The 18,175-nt window shown below is 40.5% G+C and overlaps 1 protein-coding gene across 5 annotated transcripts in view; it reads left to right on the plus strand.

Annotated features, from left to right (window-relative positions):
* The window catches only part of grik4 (glutamate receptor, ionotropic, kainate 4), a 439,025-nt gene that overhangs the window by 369,429 nt on the left and 51,421 nt on the right, over positions 1-18,175 (plus strand). For all 5 annotated transcript variants that reach the window (XM_046863059.1, XM_046863058.1, XM_046863061.1 and 2 more), the window contains one exon: positions 4,271-4,378. In XM_046863059.1, coding sequence (XP_046719015.1) covers positions 4,271-4,378 — 108 coding nt within the window. The remainder of the gene's footprint in view (positions 1-4,270; positions 4,379-18,175) is intronic.

An 18,175-nucleotide genomic window follows, 5' to 3' on the forward strand; every position in this document is an offset into this window, starting at 1 on the left:
GTCAGGTGTCTAAAAACCTTTGTCCATTTAGCGTACGTCTCCCAAAAACCACCGCACCTAGTCACATGATTGATTCTGCACCTGATTTTTGTCCACTAGAAATATACATATTATTTATGTTTATTTATGTATTAATTTTAGCCTCACTTTTCTTAAACCTTTAAAACTCACCTTATTTTGTTTGTTGTTTTTCCATAGTTGTTGTCATGATTTTTGTTTCACGATTCAGGTTATAGTTTTTGTTTCTTCATCTAATCATTTTGGGTTAGTTTGCATCAAGTTTCATTTATTTTTTTGTATCTTGGTACTTGGTATTAAAATGTCTGCACTTGAATCGCCTTCAGGCCTTATTCAGTGGCAATATGTGTGTATGAAATAGGTCTTTAACTCTTTGATATATTATTTAATATCTATTTTCTTCCAGTTTCGTGGTATATATTTATGCAATATAATAAATAGAACGCGTATTTGCTGTTTTGTGCCGCTCTGTTTATAGATATATATGATCTGTCCAATTTGTATCGATTATATAATTGGTTTTTCTAAAAGCCTATCCCGATGTGTGCTTATCACACAATCATGGTGCAGATTCTTTCGGATGGACTATGGTTTGACTCCTGTGTAATAAACACCTTGTCCTTGTCCACATGTCCCCTCATTAGCTCCTGCTATTTCTCTCTCTCTTATTTTCTCTCCTTTTCACCCGTCTTTCTCTGCTCTACAGCCAGATGTGATTGCAGTGCTTGATTGGGCTCCATGTTTCTCAGCACCGCAGCTCTGATTCACAAGGGCAGGGTGGCATTTCGTCCACCGAGGCGAGGAATGAGAAATGGAATGCATGGTTTTTTATCACACACTCAATGCATTCGTCTAGTTCTTTCCTTCATATATGCGGTTATATGATGCATTAACCACCAGTCTGTTACTTATGGAAGCCTGCTTCCACCACTGAATAAAAAATAAAAAAGGTTATTTATTTCACACAATTCTGCCTTTTTTTCTCAGAATTGCATGATACAAAGTTTTTTTCTCAGAATTGTGAGAATTAAATTCGCAATTGCACGAAAAAATTCAGATTTGTGAGATAAACTCGCAGTTGTGAGAAAAAGTCAGAATTGTGAGATATAAATTCGCAATTGTGAGAAAAAAAGTCTGAATTGCGAGATATAAACTCGCAATGTTGATGTACATACAGTACAAATTAGTTTTGTGTTATTGAAATGGCAATAATACAAAGACATGTCCATAGATTGTAGGATTGCATATTCTATAACCTATAAAAATAGAAAAGATTATAGAGGATTTCACTAATAGAGAAATCGTAATTTAATTGGAGGAATCATACAACATGAAGCTTAGTTTTATATGGAAGCTACTGAATAAAAAATATAAAACGGATTTTGTGACTTTTTAACTCACAAGTCTGAAAAAATAGTCAGAATTGCAAGTTTGTATCGTGTAATTCTGAGAATAAAAGTCAGAAATGCGAGATATAAACTCGCAATAACCTTTTTTTTATTTATTCATTAACGGAAACAGGCTTCCATAGTTACTGGTTATCAATAACTGCATAATAGTTGTTGTTTTTTTTGCCTTTCACATCTGGTATTCTTGCCATTGGGATATGTTTCGAGTGTATACAACACATTTAATAGGACCGACTTTCGATGCTCTGACAGGGAATTACTAATGTGTGAGGAAACCTGCTACCTCTGGGAATGAGTTTGTTAATTAGGTTTTGTTTTGGGATTTCTTTTTTTGACCGTTAAGTGATTTCAAAATTTTGAGATTCTCATTAGACATATCAGGAATGAGCATTTGAATATTTTGTGGAATTTAAATGAAAATAGCACTCTAACCAGCAAAATTGATTTTGGAATTGATCCAATCAGGGTCAAGGTCACAGCAAGGGTAAATATCTAAATGATTATTCTTCAGGAGCTTCCTTCCTGTTTGTCATACAAAGACGCTAATTACAAAGTCAAGTTCAGGAACCCAAGGCCAGTTTTCTGGTTGTTTGTGATTATTATCATAAGCCCTATCTATGTGTACACCCAATATTCACATTAGTGCAGTGTTTCAAGAACTTTTAAATGTCTGAAGGACCTAGAATGATATTGTATAAATGTTATATACAGAATATCTATCCTATATATTATATAATGAACAGAGTTAAGGTCATAGCAAGATTTAATGTCTGGAATGGTTCATTTATACCAGCGTCCTTCCTGTTTGCAGTATATTTTGATATATATTTAATTATTATATTATAACATTAAGGAGTAGATTTGGTAGTACTGTTTGCATCATTCAGAATTATTCGCATGAAGTTTTACTTTTTTTTGCTTTCTTTTTTTATTCTGATAATTATGTAACCAGTTGGCTGTTCAAAATATGCCCATGATGGGCTTTTCCTCAACTAAAATGGTCTGAATGAATCTGATCACACTTAAATCCTGAATGATCATTATCAAATCGAAAAGCATTTTAATGTAAGTTGTATACAGTACTGTATGTGTCAGTTTTCCATTTTTGTCACCCTTTCTCACCTTATAGTTTGTTTTACTTTCTCTCGCATTCTTTCCATTTTAACACACTGAGCTCCAGGAATAACGGAAGCAAAATTTCACAAAGAAAACAACTGAAGTAGGAAAAGTTCAACCATTGTTGTTGTATTCATGAGATATTTTGATTTGCATGCTGCAGTGGACATCTCTGTCGCTTCAGCATGTAATAGCTTGCCACATCTTTACCACCCATGGTTGACATGCCCAATTTAATAAAGGGCTTGATTAAAAGACTGCCATACCCCAGTGGGCTTGAGAGAACTGAGGAGACTGTTGAGAGGTGTGAGAGAGGGTGGGGTGGTATTTATTTGGGTTGCTCTCCATGCTTTTCATCACGGCACTCTCATCAAAACAAAAATAAGAGGAAACGATATCAAAGTTAATAGCTCTCTCTAACTCTATTACACACACACACACACACACACACGTGCACACCCACAAGACACTTATAGGGATGTTTTTAGCTTTGCACTTTCTCTCTTTCTATCAGACTTGAAGCCTCTTATTGTAAGACAGAATATAAATAAGTAAATAGAGGTATAGACAATCATTTATTCTCTGGAATCATATATTTCTGGTGCTGCTCCTTTCATTCACAGAAGGCTCTTGACCACACCCCCACTACCTGAAAGAATCTTCACACAAACTATATAATTATGCATATGACAGATCAATTTTAGATTGCATTGTTGATAGCAAATATAAGTGCCTGGTTGATGATCCATCTGTGGTTATATTGTTTTTTTTTCTTTTGTACTGTTTTATCCCTGCAAATGGTTATGTTGTTTGTTTATAGAGAACGTATGAGGCCACGTAGTATCATGTATGTGTCATCATCCATGGATTTTCTGCTTTGGAGCGTACACTGGGGACTGATTTGTAGGAGAAGATAAATTGAGCAGCTCCTGCACAAAAGACATCAAGCATGAGGCCTGCTGAACCGTGGTGCTCAGCAATTACACTGAAAAGTAAAAAAATAATGGATGATTTAGGATCACATTGTGCTGAGCTTTTTGCCACATACAAAATGGCTGTGTGTGAAAAGGCCAAGCTCCCTGGGGGAATAAGTGGTAGCGCTATAATGATCATTTTCAGTTCAATTCAGTTGTATTTGTATAGATCTCTTAATAATAGCCATTTTCTAAGAGCGGCTTTAGAGGGGAAAAAATCTGGATTTAGATCTGGATCTCTAACAAGCAGGTCACAGGCACAGTGAGGGGGAACAAAAATAAGTATCCAAACTCCAAAGGGAACCTTTTCTGTGTAATACAGATGATGGGATTCTGATCATTACCGTTTGCAGTCGTACGGAGATAACAAACCATGCTGTCAATAACAAGCTATAGGTAGAGAGTAGAGACGTTAAAATGTCATTTGAGTTATTGTTTTGATAGTTTGGACTTATTGTATTGCTTCGTAATTTGTTTTGTCTCCCGCTGAATGCCTGATTTGATATGGATGATTTTGAGATACTTGATTTGGTTGCCTATCTCTGTGCAAAAACCTGTTGTGTGCCTCTGAGACGGTCTTAATGACAGGTCTTTTGTCATGTTTAATATTGTATGAACGCTCTGCTAGATAACGCTCGCAGGAGCTTACGTAATCTTTCTTTTTTCTTTCTTTCTTTCTTTCTTTCTTTCTTTCTTTCTTTCTTTCTTTCTTTCTCTCTCTCTCTTTATTTCTGTGTGTGCATGTTGGCGAAGATCGGTCAGTGGCATTCGGAACAGGGGCTGTCCATGGAGAAAAAGCTTCCCTCCCTTAATGTTACAGACACACTCTTTAACACCACACTGATCATCACAACCATTCTGGTAAGTGTACCTGCTTTCCTTCTGCTATTACATAAACAGCTAACCCAACAAACATTTTTTACACATCAAACACACAAAAGCACAAAATGATCAAGTGCAAAACAGAAATAGTGGATTTTGCCTTTAACCTCCTAAGACCTGAGCTTTGGTTTGGCTTGCATTTTAGATTTCTTCCAGTTATTTGGGGTTAGGAAGAACCAATAATTATAATAACCATATATTTTCTTTGAACATGAAGCTCTTCTTGGAAAAAAATTATGTCACTTATGTGGACACTCGGTCTGTATCTACAGAAAACAATAAAGACACCATTGTGCACAATGTCCACGTATGTGGACACCCAGGTCGTAGGAGGTTAAAGGTGCATTAAGCCTTTTACAGTTTGGTGCGTTTAACATTGCATTTAATCCAACATATGTTCACAGATTTTTGGCCCCAGGATCTATGATGGCTAGACAGTGTATATAAAACCACTGACAGGAATTTTATTCAAATACATTCATTCTGGGCTGGAAACTGGTTTTCCAGATGGGTTCTCTCAGCAAATTCATACCCTTTTGCTTAAAGTATTGTTTTTATAATCAGGGTCTACATCATCCAGGTTAATTGTACAAGTAAAATGGCCTAGTGCACCATTAATACCTTTAGCACTTATAATACTAACAGCAAACACATATGCCATGGGGTGTTTTTTTAAATGCTATACCAAGCCAAATAGTAATCAGCTACATTCACTGATAATAAGACAAATGAATATGATAGAATATGAACTATTATATTATCCAATGGGTTTGTGGCAGTTAACTGGCAAAAAAAGTGTAATAATAACTTGTGGCTTTGGCTATTTATACCAGAGAAAGTCTGAAGTCTTATGATACTTAGCATTCAGTAACCTAATGTCATTTAATTAATGCTAATGAATGTGACTTGTAGTAGTGGATTCAAAATTAACATCTTTTTCCTCGAGAGTACTTATGCCTGAGCCAATTGTCTAATGGATGTCAAGAGACCCTAGATACAATAGCAAATTCTGAAGATTGCACAGGTTTGGATTGTTCTTCTGTCATTAAACACATTAAACACTCCTCCACCCCTCATCCATTTTCCCAACATTGCGATTAAAATACCGAATATAACATCAATGACTTTCATTATAGGTTTTATATTGAAAATAATTGGCATGTGGAAATATGATCTGTACAGGTTTAAGACGTTTGTTAACAATGTTTTCTTTCTATAACACTAATAAACATAGTGAAAAATAATTTTACAGTTGTTTCATTGAACCACTGAAGATAATTAATATAACATGCTAAGAATAGGAAGGGAACTTACATTAGAAAATCGGATCACTCCTCTTTTTTCCTCTGACACTTAATCACCTTAATTAAGACAATGCTTAGAGTTTAGCTAGTTGCATAGTAGTTTTCAAGCAGAATGCCTGGTCTTTTGATGTCTTAAATTGATAAATATGGTAAAATAACTCTGTTTGCTGGGCATTAGGAATATCATTATAGAGCAATTAATTCACAGATGTTTATTTTACACTTTAATAATTAGGTAAGTTCTGTCATATCAAAACCCATAATGTAAATAAGCATTTGGAAATGTGACTTCCAAACCCATCTCTTTTTCTGCTTCTAGCTACTGTCCATGTCTGTGTTAATGTTAATAAATCTTCAATACTGAGACCATTCAGAATTTCTCTGTAAAATATATATGACTATAGAGGAAAACAAACATGGCAGATAATAGTGTGATGTTCTTAAAATTCAAATGAAGACTGATTGGGTGGTTTTCAGAGATGTTGAGGTTGATACCCACCCACACCACTAGATCATCTGCCTTCACTGGATCTTTTAAGACCAGAATAAATTGGGACTCTTTTGCAGGATAAATTACTGAAGACTGGAAATGTAAGCTCAATATGAATAGGTTTTCAAATCTGAAGGGGCAATCTGTCCTACAGATTTGTACCATGTGAAGATGTGTGACCAATAGAAGATCAACATGTGACTGTGTGACCTCTTCAGAAAATCCAAGATGGAGGAAGCATTTATCAATGTGGTATAGCATCATTTTATGAAGCATAAACCATGTAGCACCATTTTATGAAAAAACAAGTTGGAAGAATCAATCAAATCAAATTTTATTCGTCACACACACATATATACAGAGTACGACATGCAGTGAAATGCTTTGTACGATTGTCTGGCATGATGGGGGGGGATAAAACAAGGAAAAAGAAGAAGGCAGATAAATAAAAACAATAAACTATGTAAAATATAAAAATCTATAAAGATAAAGATATATATATATATATATATATATATATATAGGAGAAATAGGCAAAAGTGTATATACAGGGTATATCTATGGATACAGGGTATGCTTATTTATCAGTATCAGTAGTTTACCCCCATAGGATGGGGGATAAAACAAGGGGAAAAAAGAAGGCAGATAAATAAAAACAATAATCTATGTAAAATATAAAAATCTATAAAGATAAAGATATATATAGGAGAAATAGGCAAAAGTGTATATACAGGGTATATCTATTAATACAGGGTATGCTTATTTATCAGTATCAAAAGATAAGCTTCCTGGATTGCATATAGGAATGAAGAATCTTTTTTTAACATAATGTTTATTTAAAAAATATAAATTAAATATAACGTATTGAGAAATGTAACACATGTTAATGTAATGTAATTACACTATATGGACAAAAGTTTGTGGACACCCAACAATAAGATTCATATGTGCTTTTTGAACATTCCATTTCACATTTAGTGTCCATTTTCTGTTATAATAACAGTGGTTGTGCATATTTATGCTCATTTAGCAACAATGGTATTGGTAAAGTCAGGTACTGATGTACCTGAGGCCTGGGGTGCAGTCAGTGTTCCAATTCATTCCAAAGGTGTTTAGTAGGGTTGAGGATAAAGCACTATATTTTTTACTCCAGCCCATGTAAGACATATCTTCACGGTGCTGACTTTGTGCTCAGGGGCATTGTCATGCTGGAAAAGATGTGGGTCTCCTAGTTCAAGTAATGGGGAATTTAAATATTACTGAATCCGTAGGAATCCTATAATTGTGTGCCTCCATCTTTGTGTTAATAGCTTGGTGTTCCAATAATGTCGTCCATATAGTGTAAGTTCAGAAAGTTTTTTTTATACTGTATAAACTATACCATCAAGTTATATGCAATATGTAAAACATGCTGTGATCTTTCAGAATTGTTTTCTTATGAAATAGCAGTCTTTGCTAATTTCATAAACAGCTCATTTAAAAGCCAGGACCCACTGCTGAATTAAATAAGGTTTCATCTCCTATACAGGCAAGAGCACTGACTGCTTAGGCAACGAGTAGGCGTGGAATAGCGAGATATATCCATGGGCACCAATTGAAGATGTAATCCTGGATTATTATTTGGCACAGAGTTTTGCGTTGCGCTTGCCTTGCCTTGCCCTATCACTATGGGAGACGGAACTCTCTTACTATCCGCAGCAGCCTGAGGGCTGATCTTATCCTATAACAGCAACTATGCCGTACCTCTATCTTATGCCTATGCCTCTGTCTCATATCAAGCAGAAAGTAAATGAGAGAGATTCCAAAATGAAAACAATCTAAAAATGATTTTGATTGTGACGCATTTTATAAGACTGCGTTTACAGCAGAAATTAAGTTGTATTTATTTTGCTAATTTTGCATTTATTGCGTCTTTTACAGTTTTTATTATCTTGCACATTTAAATAAAAAATCTATGTGAAAAACACAGTTATTATTTTTATTATTATTATTATTATTATTATTATTATCAGTGACACTACTTCACTTACCTGAGGAATGAAGAAGGAGTGTGCTGGTACCGATCTTTAAGAATAAGGGAGATGTGCAGACCTGCAGTAACTAAACTTTCTTTCAGCTTCTCCCATTAGGGGTCGCCACAGCAGACCATCCGCATGTTTGATTTGGCACATGTTTTTACACTGGATGCCCTTCCTAACGCAACCCCCCCATTTATCCAGGCTTGGAACCGGCACTAAGAGTGGCTGGGGTTGGTTCCCTGACCAGGAATCGAACCCGGGCCGCAGCGGTGAGAGCGCCGCATCCTAACCACTAGACCACCAGGGAACCTTACAGACCTGCAGTAACTACAGGAGAATAAAGTTGATCAGTCACACCATTAAGTTATGGGTAAAGGAGTGGAAGCCAGGCTGAGAGAAGAGGTGACAATCTGTGAACAGCAGTATGGTTTCATCAGAATCAGAATCAGGTTTATTGGCCAAGTGTGTTGACACACACAAGGAATTTGGTTCTAGCTGTTTGTTACTCTCAAAAGTACAGACATAAATAAAAAAAACCTATACAAGACAAAACAGACACGACAAGACAAAAACAGACTATACAAGACAAAAACAGACTATACAAGACAATACAGACAATACAGACAATATGAGACAGTATAGACAGTGTGGGTAATAAATAGGGATACAGACCAGTAATGTACATAAAGTGTGGAAGTGCATGGTAGTGCAAATGACAGTATTGTGTGCCAGGTATGATGAGAGAGTTTACTATAAAACTTTGTACAGTATATAGAAGCAATAGTATATAGAAGCAATAGTGTGTGCAACATATACAGATATTGTGATGACTGACAGTTCTGTGCAGTACTCATAGATGTGAGCAGGGAATATAATTATGGTCAGTTGTTAGTGAGGGTGATTGCTTGGGGAAAGAAACTGTTCCTGTGTCTGGCAGTTTTAGTGAACAAAGTTGTGTAGCGCCTGCCAGAAGGAAGGAGCTGAAAGATGTTGTGTCCAGGGTGTGAAGGGTCATTAATGATTTTTTCTGCCCGGTTTCATTGTGTGTTTCATGCCAAGGAAGAGTACCACAGACACTTAATTTGCTTTGAGAATGTTGATGGAGAGGTATAGAGAAGGTCAGAAGGAGTTGCATTGTGTGTTTGTGGATTTAGAGAAAGCGTACGACAGGGTGCCAAGAGAGGAGTTGTGGTGTTGTATTAGAAAGTCAGGTGTGTCAGAAAAGTATGTGAGGTTGGTGCAGGACATGTATGAGGACAGTGTTACAGCAGTGAAGTGTGCAGTAGGAACGACAGACTGGTTTAAGATAGAGGTTGTACTGCATTAAGTATCGGCTCTGAGCCCTTTCCTGTTTGCAGTGGTGATGGTGAGTGGTTGACGGACGAGGTCAGACAGGAGTCTGCGTGGACTATGATGTTTGCAGATGATATTGTGATTTGTGGTGAGAGTAGGGAGCAGGTTGAGAAGAACCTTGAGAGGTATAGGTACATGCTGGAGAGAAAGGGAATGAAAGTCAGTAGGAGTAAGACAGAGTATATGTGTGTGAATGAGAGGGAGGGCAGTGGAGTGGTGCAGTTGCTGGGAGAAGAGGTGTAGGAGTTCAGGTACCTGGGGTCAACAGTGCAAAGTAATAGAGAGTGTGTTAGAGAATTAAAGAAAAGAGTGCAGGCAGGTTGAAGTGGGTGAAAAAAGTGATAGCACAAGTGATTTGTGATAGAAGAGTATCTGCAAGAGTAAAAGGGAAAGTTTATAGGACTGAGGACCTGCTATGTTGTATGGTTTAGAGATAGTGGCATTGACTAAAAGACAGGAGGTGGAGCTGGAGGTAGCAGAGCTAAAGATTTAGACTTTTTTGTTGAGAGTGATGAGGATGGACAGGATTAGAAACAAGTTTATTAGAGGGACAGCACATGTAGGACATTTTAGAGACAAGGTGAGTAAGGCGCGATTGAGATGTTTGGACATGTGCAGAGGAGGGATATGGCATATATCAGTAGGTGAATGCTGAGGATGGACCCACCAGGAGGGAGGAAAAGAGGAAAGCCAAAGAGAAGGTTTATGGATGTGGTGAGCAAAAACATGCAGGTGGTTGGTGTGAAAGAGGCAGATGTAGAGGACAAGGGGGGGGTATGGAGTCGGATGATCCGCTGTGGCGACCCCTAATGGGAGAAGCCGAAAGAAGAAGAAGTGACTCCACTTCACTCTCAACTCCAGCCCCATTGCTCTACATTTATACTTGCCATAGAATATGTACATAAAATCAATTGGAACAGTGATATTTCAACTTTTCTAAACCTTACTATTAAACTTTTACGGTACTACTTGATTACCTTCCAAATCACAAAGGATATTTCTATTCCAGAAGATATTCCCTGTGTGTTTGCTGTCTAGTCGAGTAAACTCATCACGCCATGATCATGACCAAGTGTGCAGCCTTTAAAACGTCCCTCTGTTGTAACGCTCATCCTCTTTACCATTGTGCTGAGATGCAGAAGAAGTGGTTTCCACTTCCTTGTACAGCGGACAGTGTATTGTTATGATAATATCTAAGTATTAATTTCTTTATTTCTCACTGACACCCAGAGCAGACTTAAGTAAGGATTATTTTTTTTATGATGGCATGCTGCAGAATGGTGTCCTGATCATCCAGTCATAAATTTCTCAATCTTCTGTAATGGTGTAATTGTTTGCACTGCCAAACCCAGATGGATTCAGACATTAGACATAAACAATGCTTAATTTTGAACAAACACTTAGGTAATCTTGCCCTAATTGCAGAAGAAGAACACATTGCAAGGTAAAAAAAAAAGAACTTTTGTCTATTTAGCAAACTCTCCCAGTGCTGTCTGGCAATGCAGGTGTGTAGTGAAGTGCAGAGCTCAGTGAAGCTTAGTAGCTGCCTCGGCTGCCTCACATGTTCAGACAGACCCTGATGTACTGTCAGTGGCTGCATTTCATTTCCGAACTTTGAAGCCCACCTTGGAAAAAAGAGCAGATAACCCCTGCTAGTGCAGCATTCCAAAGAGTGGGGTGTGACCTCCAAAACCTCAGAGAATTTCATGCCTGGAAAAGCAGAATCAAAGCCAAATGTTATCTTATTAATATATAATGCAAAAGATTAAATGCTGCACCATTGGTAGATCAGCCCAGGCATGTTTACTGTTATTTTGTTATTTATGTTTCCTAAAGGAGCTCATCTGTACATTTTGAGTTTGCAATGAATTTATAGCAGTAACTAATGTGCAGTCCTGACTCGTTGAGCATTAACAACATTAAATTCTTGATCAAGTTGAGCTACAGTTGCTTGTCTGTTGCTTGGACCACATGGGCCAACCTTCACTCCCTATGTGCACCAATGAGATTGGCCACCCATGACCACACAAAATCTGCAGTTTTGGAGATACTCTGACCCAGTCATCTAGCCATCACAATTTGGCCCTTGTCAAACTTGTTCAAATCCTTATGCTTGACCATTTTTCCTGCTTCTAACACGTCGGCTTTTGGGACCAAATGTTGACTTGCTGCCTAATATATCCCACCCATGATTAAGAGATAATCAGTGTAATTCACTCACTGCTAAAAATGTTGAAAGGTCACAATGTTATGCCTGATCAGTGTAACTAGGCAACATAACATTTTGACAATGAGGTGCTGACAAACTAGAACTCATATAAGGCTGCATATTAAGGACAAACAGGAAACGTGTGTGTGTTTGAGTCATGCGATACAACAGATTTGCAAGGGCTGATGGGTACCGTAGTTTATTGCTGATTTTTGCATAATTATGGCACAATTACAAAACATACAACATATATGCAAATAAGAAAGAAAGGTGCTCTATATTTATTTACGTACATATATGTATTTTACAGCACAGTGAAATTCTTTCTTCGCATATCCCAGTGATTTTAGAAAGCTGGGTTTAGAGTGCAGGGTCAGGCATGTTATAGTGCCCCTGGAGCACAGAGGGTTAAGGGCCTTGCTCAAGGGCCGTAGGAGTGGTAAGTTATACCAGGGCTTGAACTCCTGAACCTTCCGATTAGTAACCCAGAGCCTTAAACACTGAGCTACCTTTCTTTTATCTTTTTTTTTCTAATTCCTGATTTTGGCGTAATCCTAACACTTTTACTCGAGATATATATTAGATATGCAAATCTAAGTTGTACACCTAACATCCTTGCAGATTTGGTCATAATGAAAGACTGAACAGGCAGAATTGTATTACAGATAGCTAAAGGTGATCTCGTTATACAATAAAAGAGAGACAGAGGCTCTGTGCATTACACACCATAGTACTGGTCTTGCAGTGGGACGTGAACTTGGGTAGCAACTTGTAATACAATTTAATTGCAGACATATGAGTCTTTTTTCTTATTAGTCATCACTATGGCTAAGCGAGTCAACGTTGCAAAGGCAATTGGCCATTACACAGTGCAGTGTGCTGTGGGCTAACCCAGCATTCCTGCCAGATAGATTGACAGGTTAGTTAACCTTATTAACCTTTCGAACACCACGGCATATTAACAAACTTGGCAGGCTACAGGATTGCAGATTAAAGTATGGCCACTCTCAGTGTACAGTGTTCATTAAGGACTTTTGAGTTAACTGACCGTTAATGTGCTTTGCAGAACACCATGAAGTAAATCTGCTATCTACATACAGGCTAGTACATAGGTTAACGGACACAGCAGGCAAGTCATGTCCACAAGTAAATATGAGTATTTTTCTATCAAAAATGCATATAAACTTACATTTATGCATTTATGCAGGTAAGTCTATCCAAAGAGATTGTGATTGAGCTTAGCAGTTGAAAGTCAAGGACCTTCTAAAAGTCTTAAAAGTAATTTTCAAAATTTTAGGTGCAAGTGTTTTCAATCTTTTGTTGTTTCATGGTCAATTCATGCACATGCTTCACTTTGCTGGTATAAAAAAATAAGCCAAGCCCAAAAAATATTAATGATCTTAAAAACCAATCATTAGTCAGAAAGAGTTAAACAAATTTACTCCTATGATTACCAATACTTCCTTTTAGCTTATTTACTGTTTTGGGGAAAAGCTAAGAAGAAGGAAATTCACTTATATGTTCTTCTTGTGCGCAATAGTAAAATCATACTGATTAAAATGTCAAAGTCCACAAAACTCCTCATTAACTTTTTGGAGCCATTGACATTTGAAAGAACAATATGAGCTCTCTTTTCTGTGACAAGCTGTATATAAGTTCCCCTCATTTTCTCACAACAATGAAAAGCTTCATAATTTGCCAAATTGCTCTAGGCACAATTTTATTGCCGAAATATACATAGAAGTATAGCTGAAATAGTACAGAAGACATTAATTTTCACAAATAAAATTACAAACCTATTATGGTCCAAAAATGAGACAATTTCAGATTTACAGCAATCAGGATACGGCATGGATCAAGAGCATCCATGTGATAATGTGAGGAGAGGTACCAAATTTAAAAGGGAACCTGTGGCAACGCCTCATTGTAAACTCAGCTGTATACAGAAAAGGAAATCAGTGTTTTATATGATAAAAGGATGCAGTATATTTGGCCTGATTTTATTGTGAATAGGAGTCCTTGTATGAGCACAGGATAGTAAACAGTTGGTCCTCAACTATGATGGAACTTTAATGAATAAACATTTGATGTTACCCAAATGGCAATACGTTCCTTTTTAATACTTAAGCATTCTTTTTTATTCCACTGTTGCTACTGGCTTGCTCATTAAGGATAAATGTATCAGGAATAGGGATGTGCATCTACATAGCTAAGGCTATCTCTAGGTTACGTATGTGACCTTAGCTCCCTGAGGCACTGAGACGCTGCTTCACAATGCTTTGGAAATACTTCTATGTTGTTCATGCTCTAAATCATGTGTGTAATCTAGCCAACGACATCAAAAGACACATCACCAGCAGGGTATAAAGCCAGTGGAGCCAACGCTAGCTTCTGCAAATGGGAAGGGAAGCGTGGCAGGGATGCAGGGAGTGTGGCTCAGAGACACAGCATCTCCTTCCCCCAAGGAACTAAGGTTACATATGTAACCTTGAGACGTTCCCTATTAGGAACTCGAGCTGCATCGCAACGCTTTGAAAACGAGAGTCTGATTATACCACACTGATCAGTCCATGCCTAGTGTGTGAGAGCACATTCAGAGCGCAGGACAGCGGAGCCGGGAATGGCTCCAAGGTCGAGGAGACCAGAGGACTCAAACGAGGATGAAATAGTATCCACAATCCACTGACTGAAAATCTGCTTGTTAGCAGGAAACCCTTTTCTATGGGGCCATAGCAGACAAACAGCTGCTCCAACTTCCTCCACGGACTCGTTCTGGAGTCACTTTTGTTTCTCCTGGTCAGGGGCTTGAAAGGGAGAAGGGTAGAATGCTTGCAGCACGACAGGTCGTGGAGGAGCCACGGGCACCTTAGGTACATACCCTGGTTTGAGGTAAAGGAAGGCACTGGCCATGCCAGGGGTAAACTCCAGAAGAGACGGGGCCATGGAAAGAGCCTGTAGGTCCCTGACCCACTTCAGAGAGGCTATAGCCAAAAGGAAAGCAGTCATGATAGGCAGATACTTAAGGGCCACCTCGGCCGATGGCTCTAAGGGGTGCTCAGACAGAGATGCTAGCACAATGGCCAAGTCCAACACAGGCATTTTGGGTCGCATCCTGGGCCTCAAGATGGCGCACAGGAAACGTATCACCAGAGGGTGTCTACCCAGAGACTGCCCAGCAAGTGGGGAACAATAAGCCTCAATAACGGACACGTAATCCTTCCGGGACGAAGAAGCCAACCCTGCGGCAAACTGTTCCAGCACTAAACCAACCGGACAGTTGACTGGGTCTGATTGGTGGTGCTCGCACCACACAGAGAACAAGTGCCATTTATCGGCATACAACCTCCTCGTAGAGGGAGCTCTGGATTGGAGGATGGTCTCCACTACCTCAGTAGAGAGGCCAGCTGCTAAGAACTGTGCCCCCTCAGGGGCCTATCGTTAGCCCAAGAGCTACAGCCTCCATAACTCTGGGCGGGGGTGAACCAGGGTACCCCCGCATGGGAGAGGAGATCCCTCATGGGAGGAATTTCCTAAGAAAGTTCCTCCAGGAGGGACACCAGGTTTATAAAACATCTTCTGCCCGGCCATCGAGGTGCCACCAGGAGGAGACGGACTATCTCTCGGTGAACTCTCTACAGAACTCCCGGAAGCAGCACGATAGGGTGAAGGGCGTATAGGCATATTTAAGTATCCCGGGATGTGGACAGCCCTCAATGAGAGCAGTTTCCCCCTGGGACCACAGTAGAATCTGCCATGCCAGCCTGCATAGGGGGTAAGATTGGAGACCCCCCTGGTGGTTTATGTAAGAGACCACTGATGTGTTGTCCATATGGACCAGCACATGGCGACTCCTCAGGTCTGAAAGGAAGTGCTTCAGAGCCAGAATCACGGCCAGCACCACCAGGTAGTTTATGTGACACATGAGCTGTAGCCTGTTCCACCGACCTTGGGCGGAGTAGCCACTCATGACTGCTCCCCACCTCGTGAGGGATACATCCGTTGTTAGCCTAACTTGAGGACAAGGAGCTTGCCAGATGGGGCCTTGAGAAAGGAACACAGGTTCTTTTTACATTTCTAAGGCTCAAAGGGCTCGCCGCAAGACCTTGATAGTGCGAAATGGATTGCCCTTTCAGGAGAACCCTCTGTCTCTGAGCCACCACTGGAGGGGTCTCGTGCAGGATGCCAAGTAAAATCACACTGGACACTGCTGCCATAAGTCCCAGCAGCCTCTGGAACTGCTTCACAGTGAGTGACTGACCTTCTCTCACTCTCTTGACTGTCATGAGGATAGCTTCAATCCAAGCCTTAGCGGGGTCAAAGCCACATCCATGCATTTTGTGAAGGTGCAGGGTGAGAGCGCCAGGATGAACAGGAGGACACAATATTGTTAAGCTTCTCCCCCAAAAAGCAAACATCAGGAACCTCCTGTGAACAGGAAGGATGGATATATAGAAGTATGTGTCCTTTAGATCTATCATGACATACCAGTCATCAGACCTCATCTAAGACACAACCTGCTTGAGAGTATGCATCCTGATCCTGAGCCTCATAAGCAAGTGGTTCAAGGAGCATAGACCTAGAATCAGACACAACCCCCCATCCATCTTCGGAACCACAAGGTACTGGCTGTAGAAGCCGGACTCTCTGAGTAAAGTAGGGACCACCTTGATGTCCTCCTTCCTTAGGAGAGTGCATACTTCCTGTTCCAGGACCAGAGCCTGCTTGGGCCCCACCAGAGTGGGACACACCCCGTTAAAACGGGGAGAAGAGGACTTAAACTAAATCGAGTAGCCATACTCTACTGTGCACAGGACCCACTGAGACATGTCTGGCAGGCTTCCCCAGGCTGGCAGGAAGTCTCTTAAGGGAACCAGCCTCTCAAGACTGGTCTCTGGACCATCCGGAGTGGCTGGAGCAGAAAGGTGGCGGAGGTGGAGGAAGACACTGGCTGGAGATGTCTGTGTCAGGGTTAACAGCAGGGGCAGGGTTAACAGCCTGACCTCCCGGTGGCGGTGAGGAGAGACAGGCACCGAGTAATGACGTGTAGACTGCCCTCCTAAGTTTGAGGCCAGTTGGTTGTCAGGGCCTGTGTGCTGCGGCCCGCTTGCCGGAGAGGACGTCCCTTAGGTCCGCCAGCTTCTTGGGCTTGAGCATCGCCGAGGACCTGATATTGGTAAGCTTTGGCCCCGAAAGTAAACCTCAGAAACTTCCTGTGAGATAAAAGGATAGATACATGGAAGTATGCATCCATTAGATCTATCACCACAAACCAGTCCTTGTATCTGATTGGAGACACGACCTGATTAAGGGTCAGTATCTTAAACTGACCCTTAATCTTATCTTAAAAGTCTTAGTGAGCGGTTTAAGTGATGTAGATCTACTATAGTCCTTTTTAGAAACTATGAAATACCAGCTGCAGAACCTGGACTCCCTGTCAGATGGAGTGACCACCTCAATGGCCTCCTTCTTCAGTAGAGTGTCTACCTCTTGTTTCATAACCAGAGCCTGCTCGGGTCCCACCAGGGTGGGACACACCCCATTGAACCAGGGTGGACAAGACCCAAACTGAATCGTATAGGCTCTGTCTACAGTACACAGGACCTATCGAGACACATCTGGCAGAGCTTCCCTGGCTGCCAGGTTGTCTCTTAAGGGAATCAGTCTCTTGAGGCTGACCTCTGGTGAGCCTAGAGCCGGAGCTATGCCCTGGTGCAGCTCTAGAGGGCTCCTAAGAGGCGGCGAGTCCTCCAGGTCTGCTAGTACCAGGCGTAAAATGAGAACAGCATTTGCTGGATATTATGGGTCAAATACCTATAATATCCCGTGTCAGGATACTAGGTCCTTTCTCGGACAATTGGAGACCCTGCGGGACGCTTTGGGCCAAAGTTCCGAGAAAGATCCATCATTTCTCGGGACTTTGACCCAGAGTGTCGTACAGGGTCTCTCATTGTCTTAGAAGGGAGTGCGAGTTGATCTGGTTGATCTTGGGGCTGCGCCTGCCGAGCAGCCCCACAAGAGCGACGTTGGAGGAACCGCTGGAACACCTTGAGCTGCTGAGGCATAAGCTTTGGATGCCGACGTATTCTGAAGGGGCTTGGTGGGCAGTGCTGGGGTTTTAAGGGACAATGAGACACCTGGGGTGAGATAGCTAGCCAGCGTCTCTGCAACCCAGGGCACTGACCCATAACCACACTCTTTTAGTCCGATGATATTAGAGCATAGGGATACTCTGGGACTAAAGATACTGTGGGACCGAAAACGGCTTAGCCCAGGCCCTTGACACCTCAGTGTGCAGGTCCAGAAAGAATAGCAATGGCGAGGAGGTTGTGACACAGGTTGCAGAAAGTGTTTGTCAACTTGCTCGATGGGCAAGCTTTCTGCTGATAGGCCAGCCAGTCTGTA

Source organism: Silurus meridionalis, chromosome 12 (assembly GCF_014805685.1).
Source record: "Silurus meridionalis isolate SWU-2019-XX chromosome 12, ASM1480568v1, whole genome shotgun sequence".
NCBI lineage: Eukaryota > Metazoa > Chordata > Actinopteri > Siluriformes > Siluridae > Silurus > Silurus meridionalis.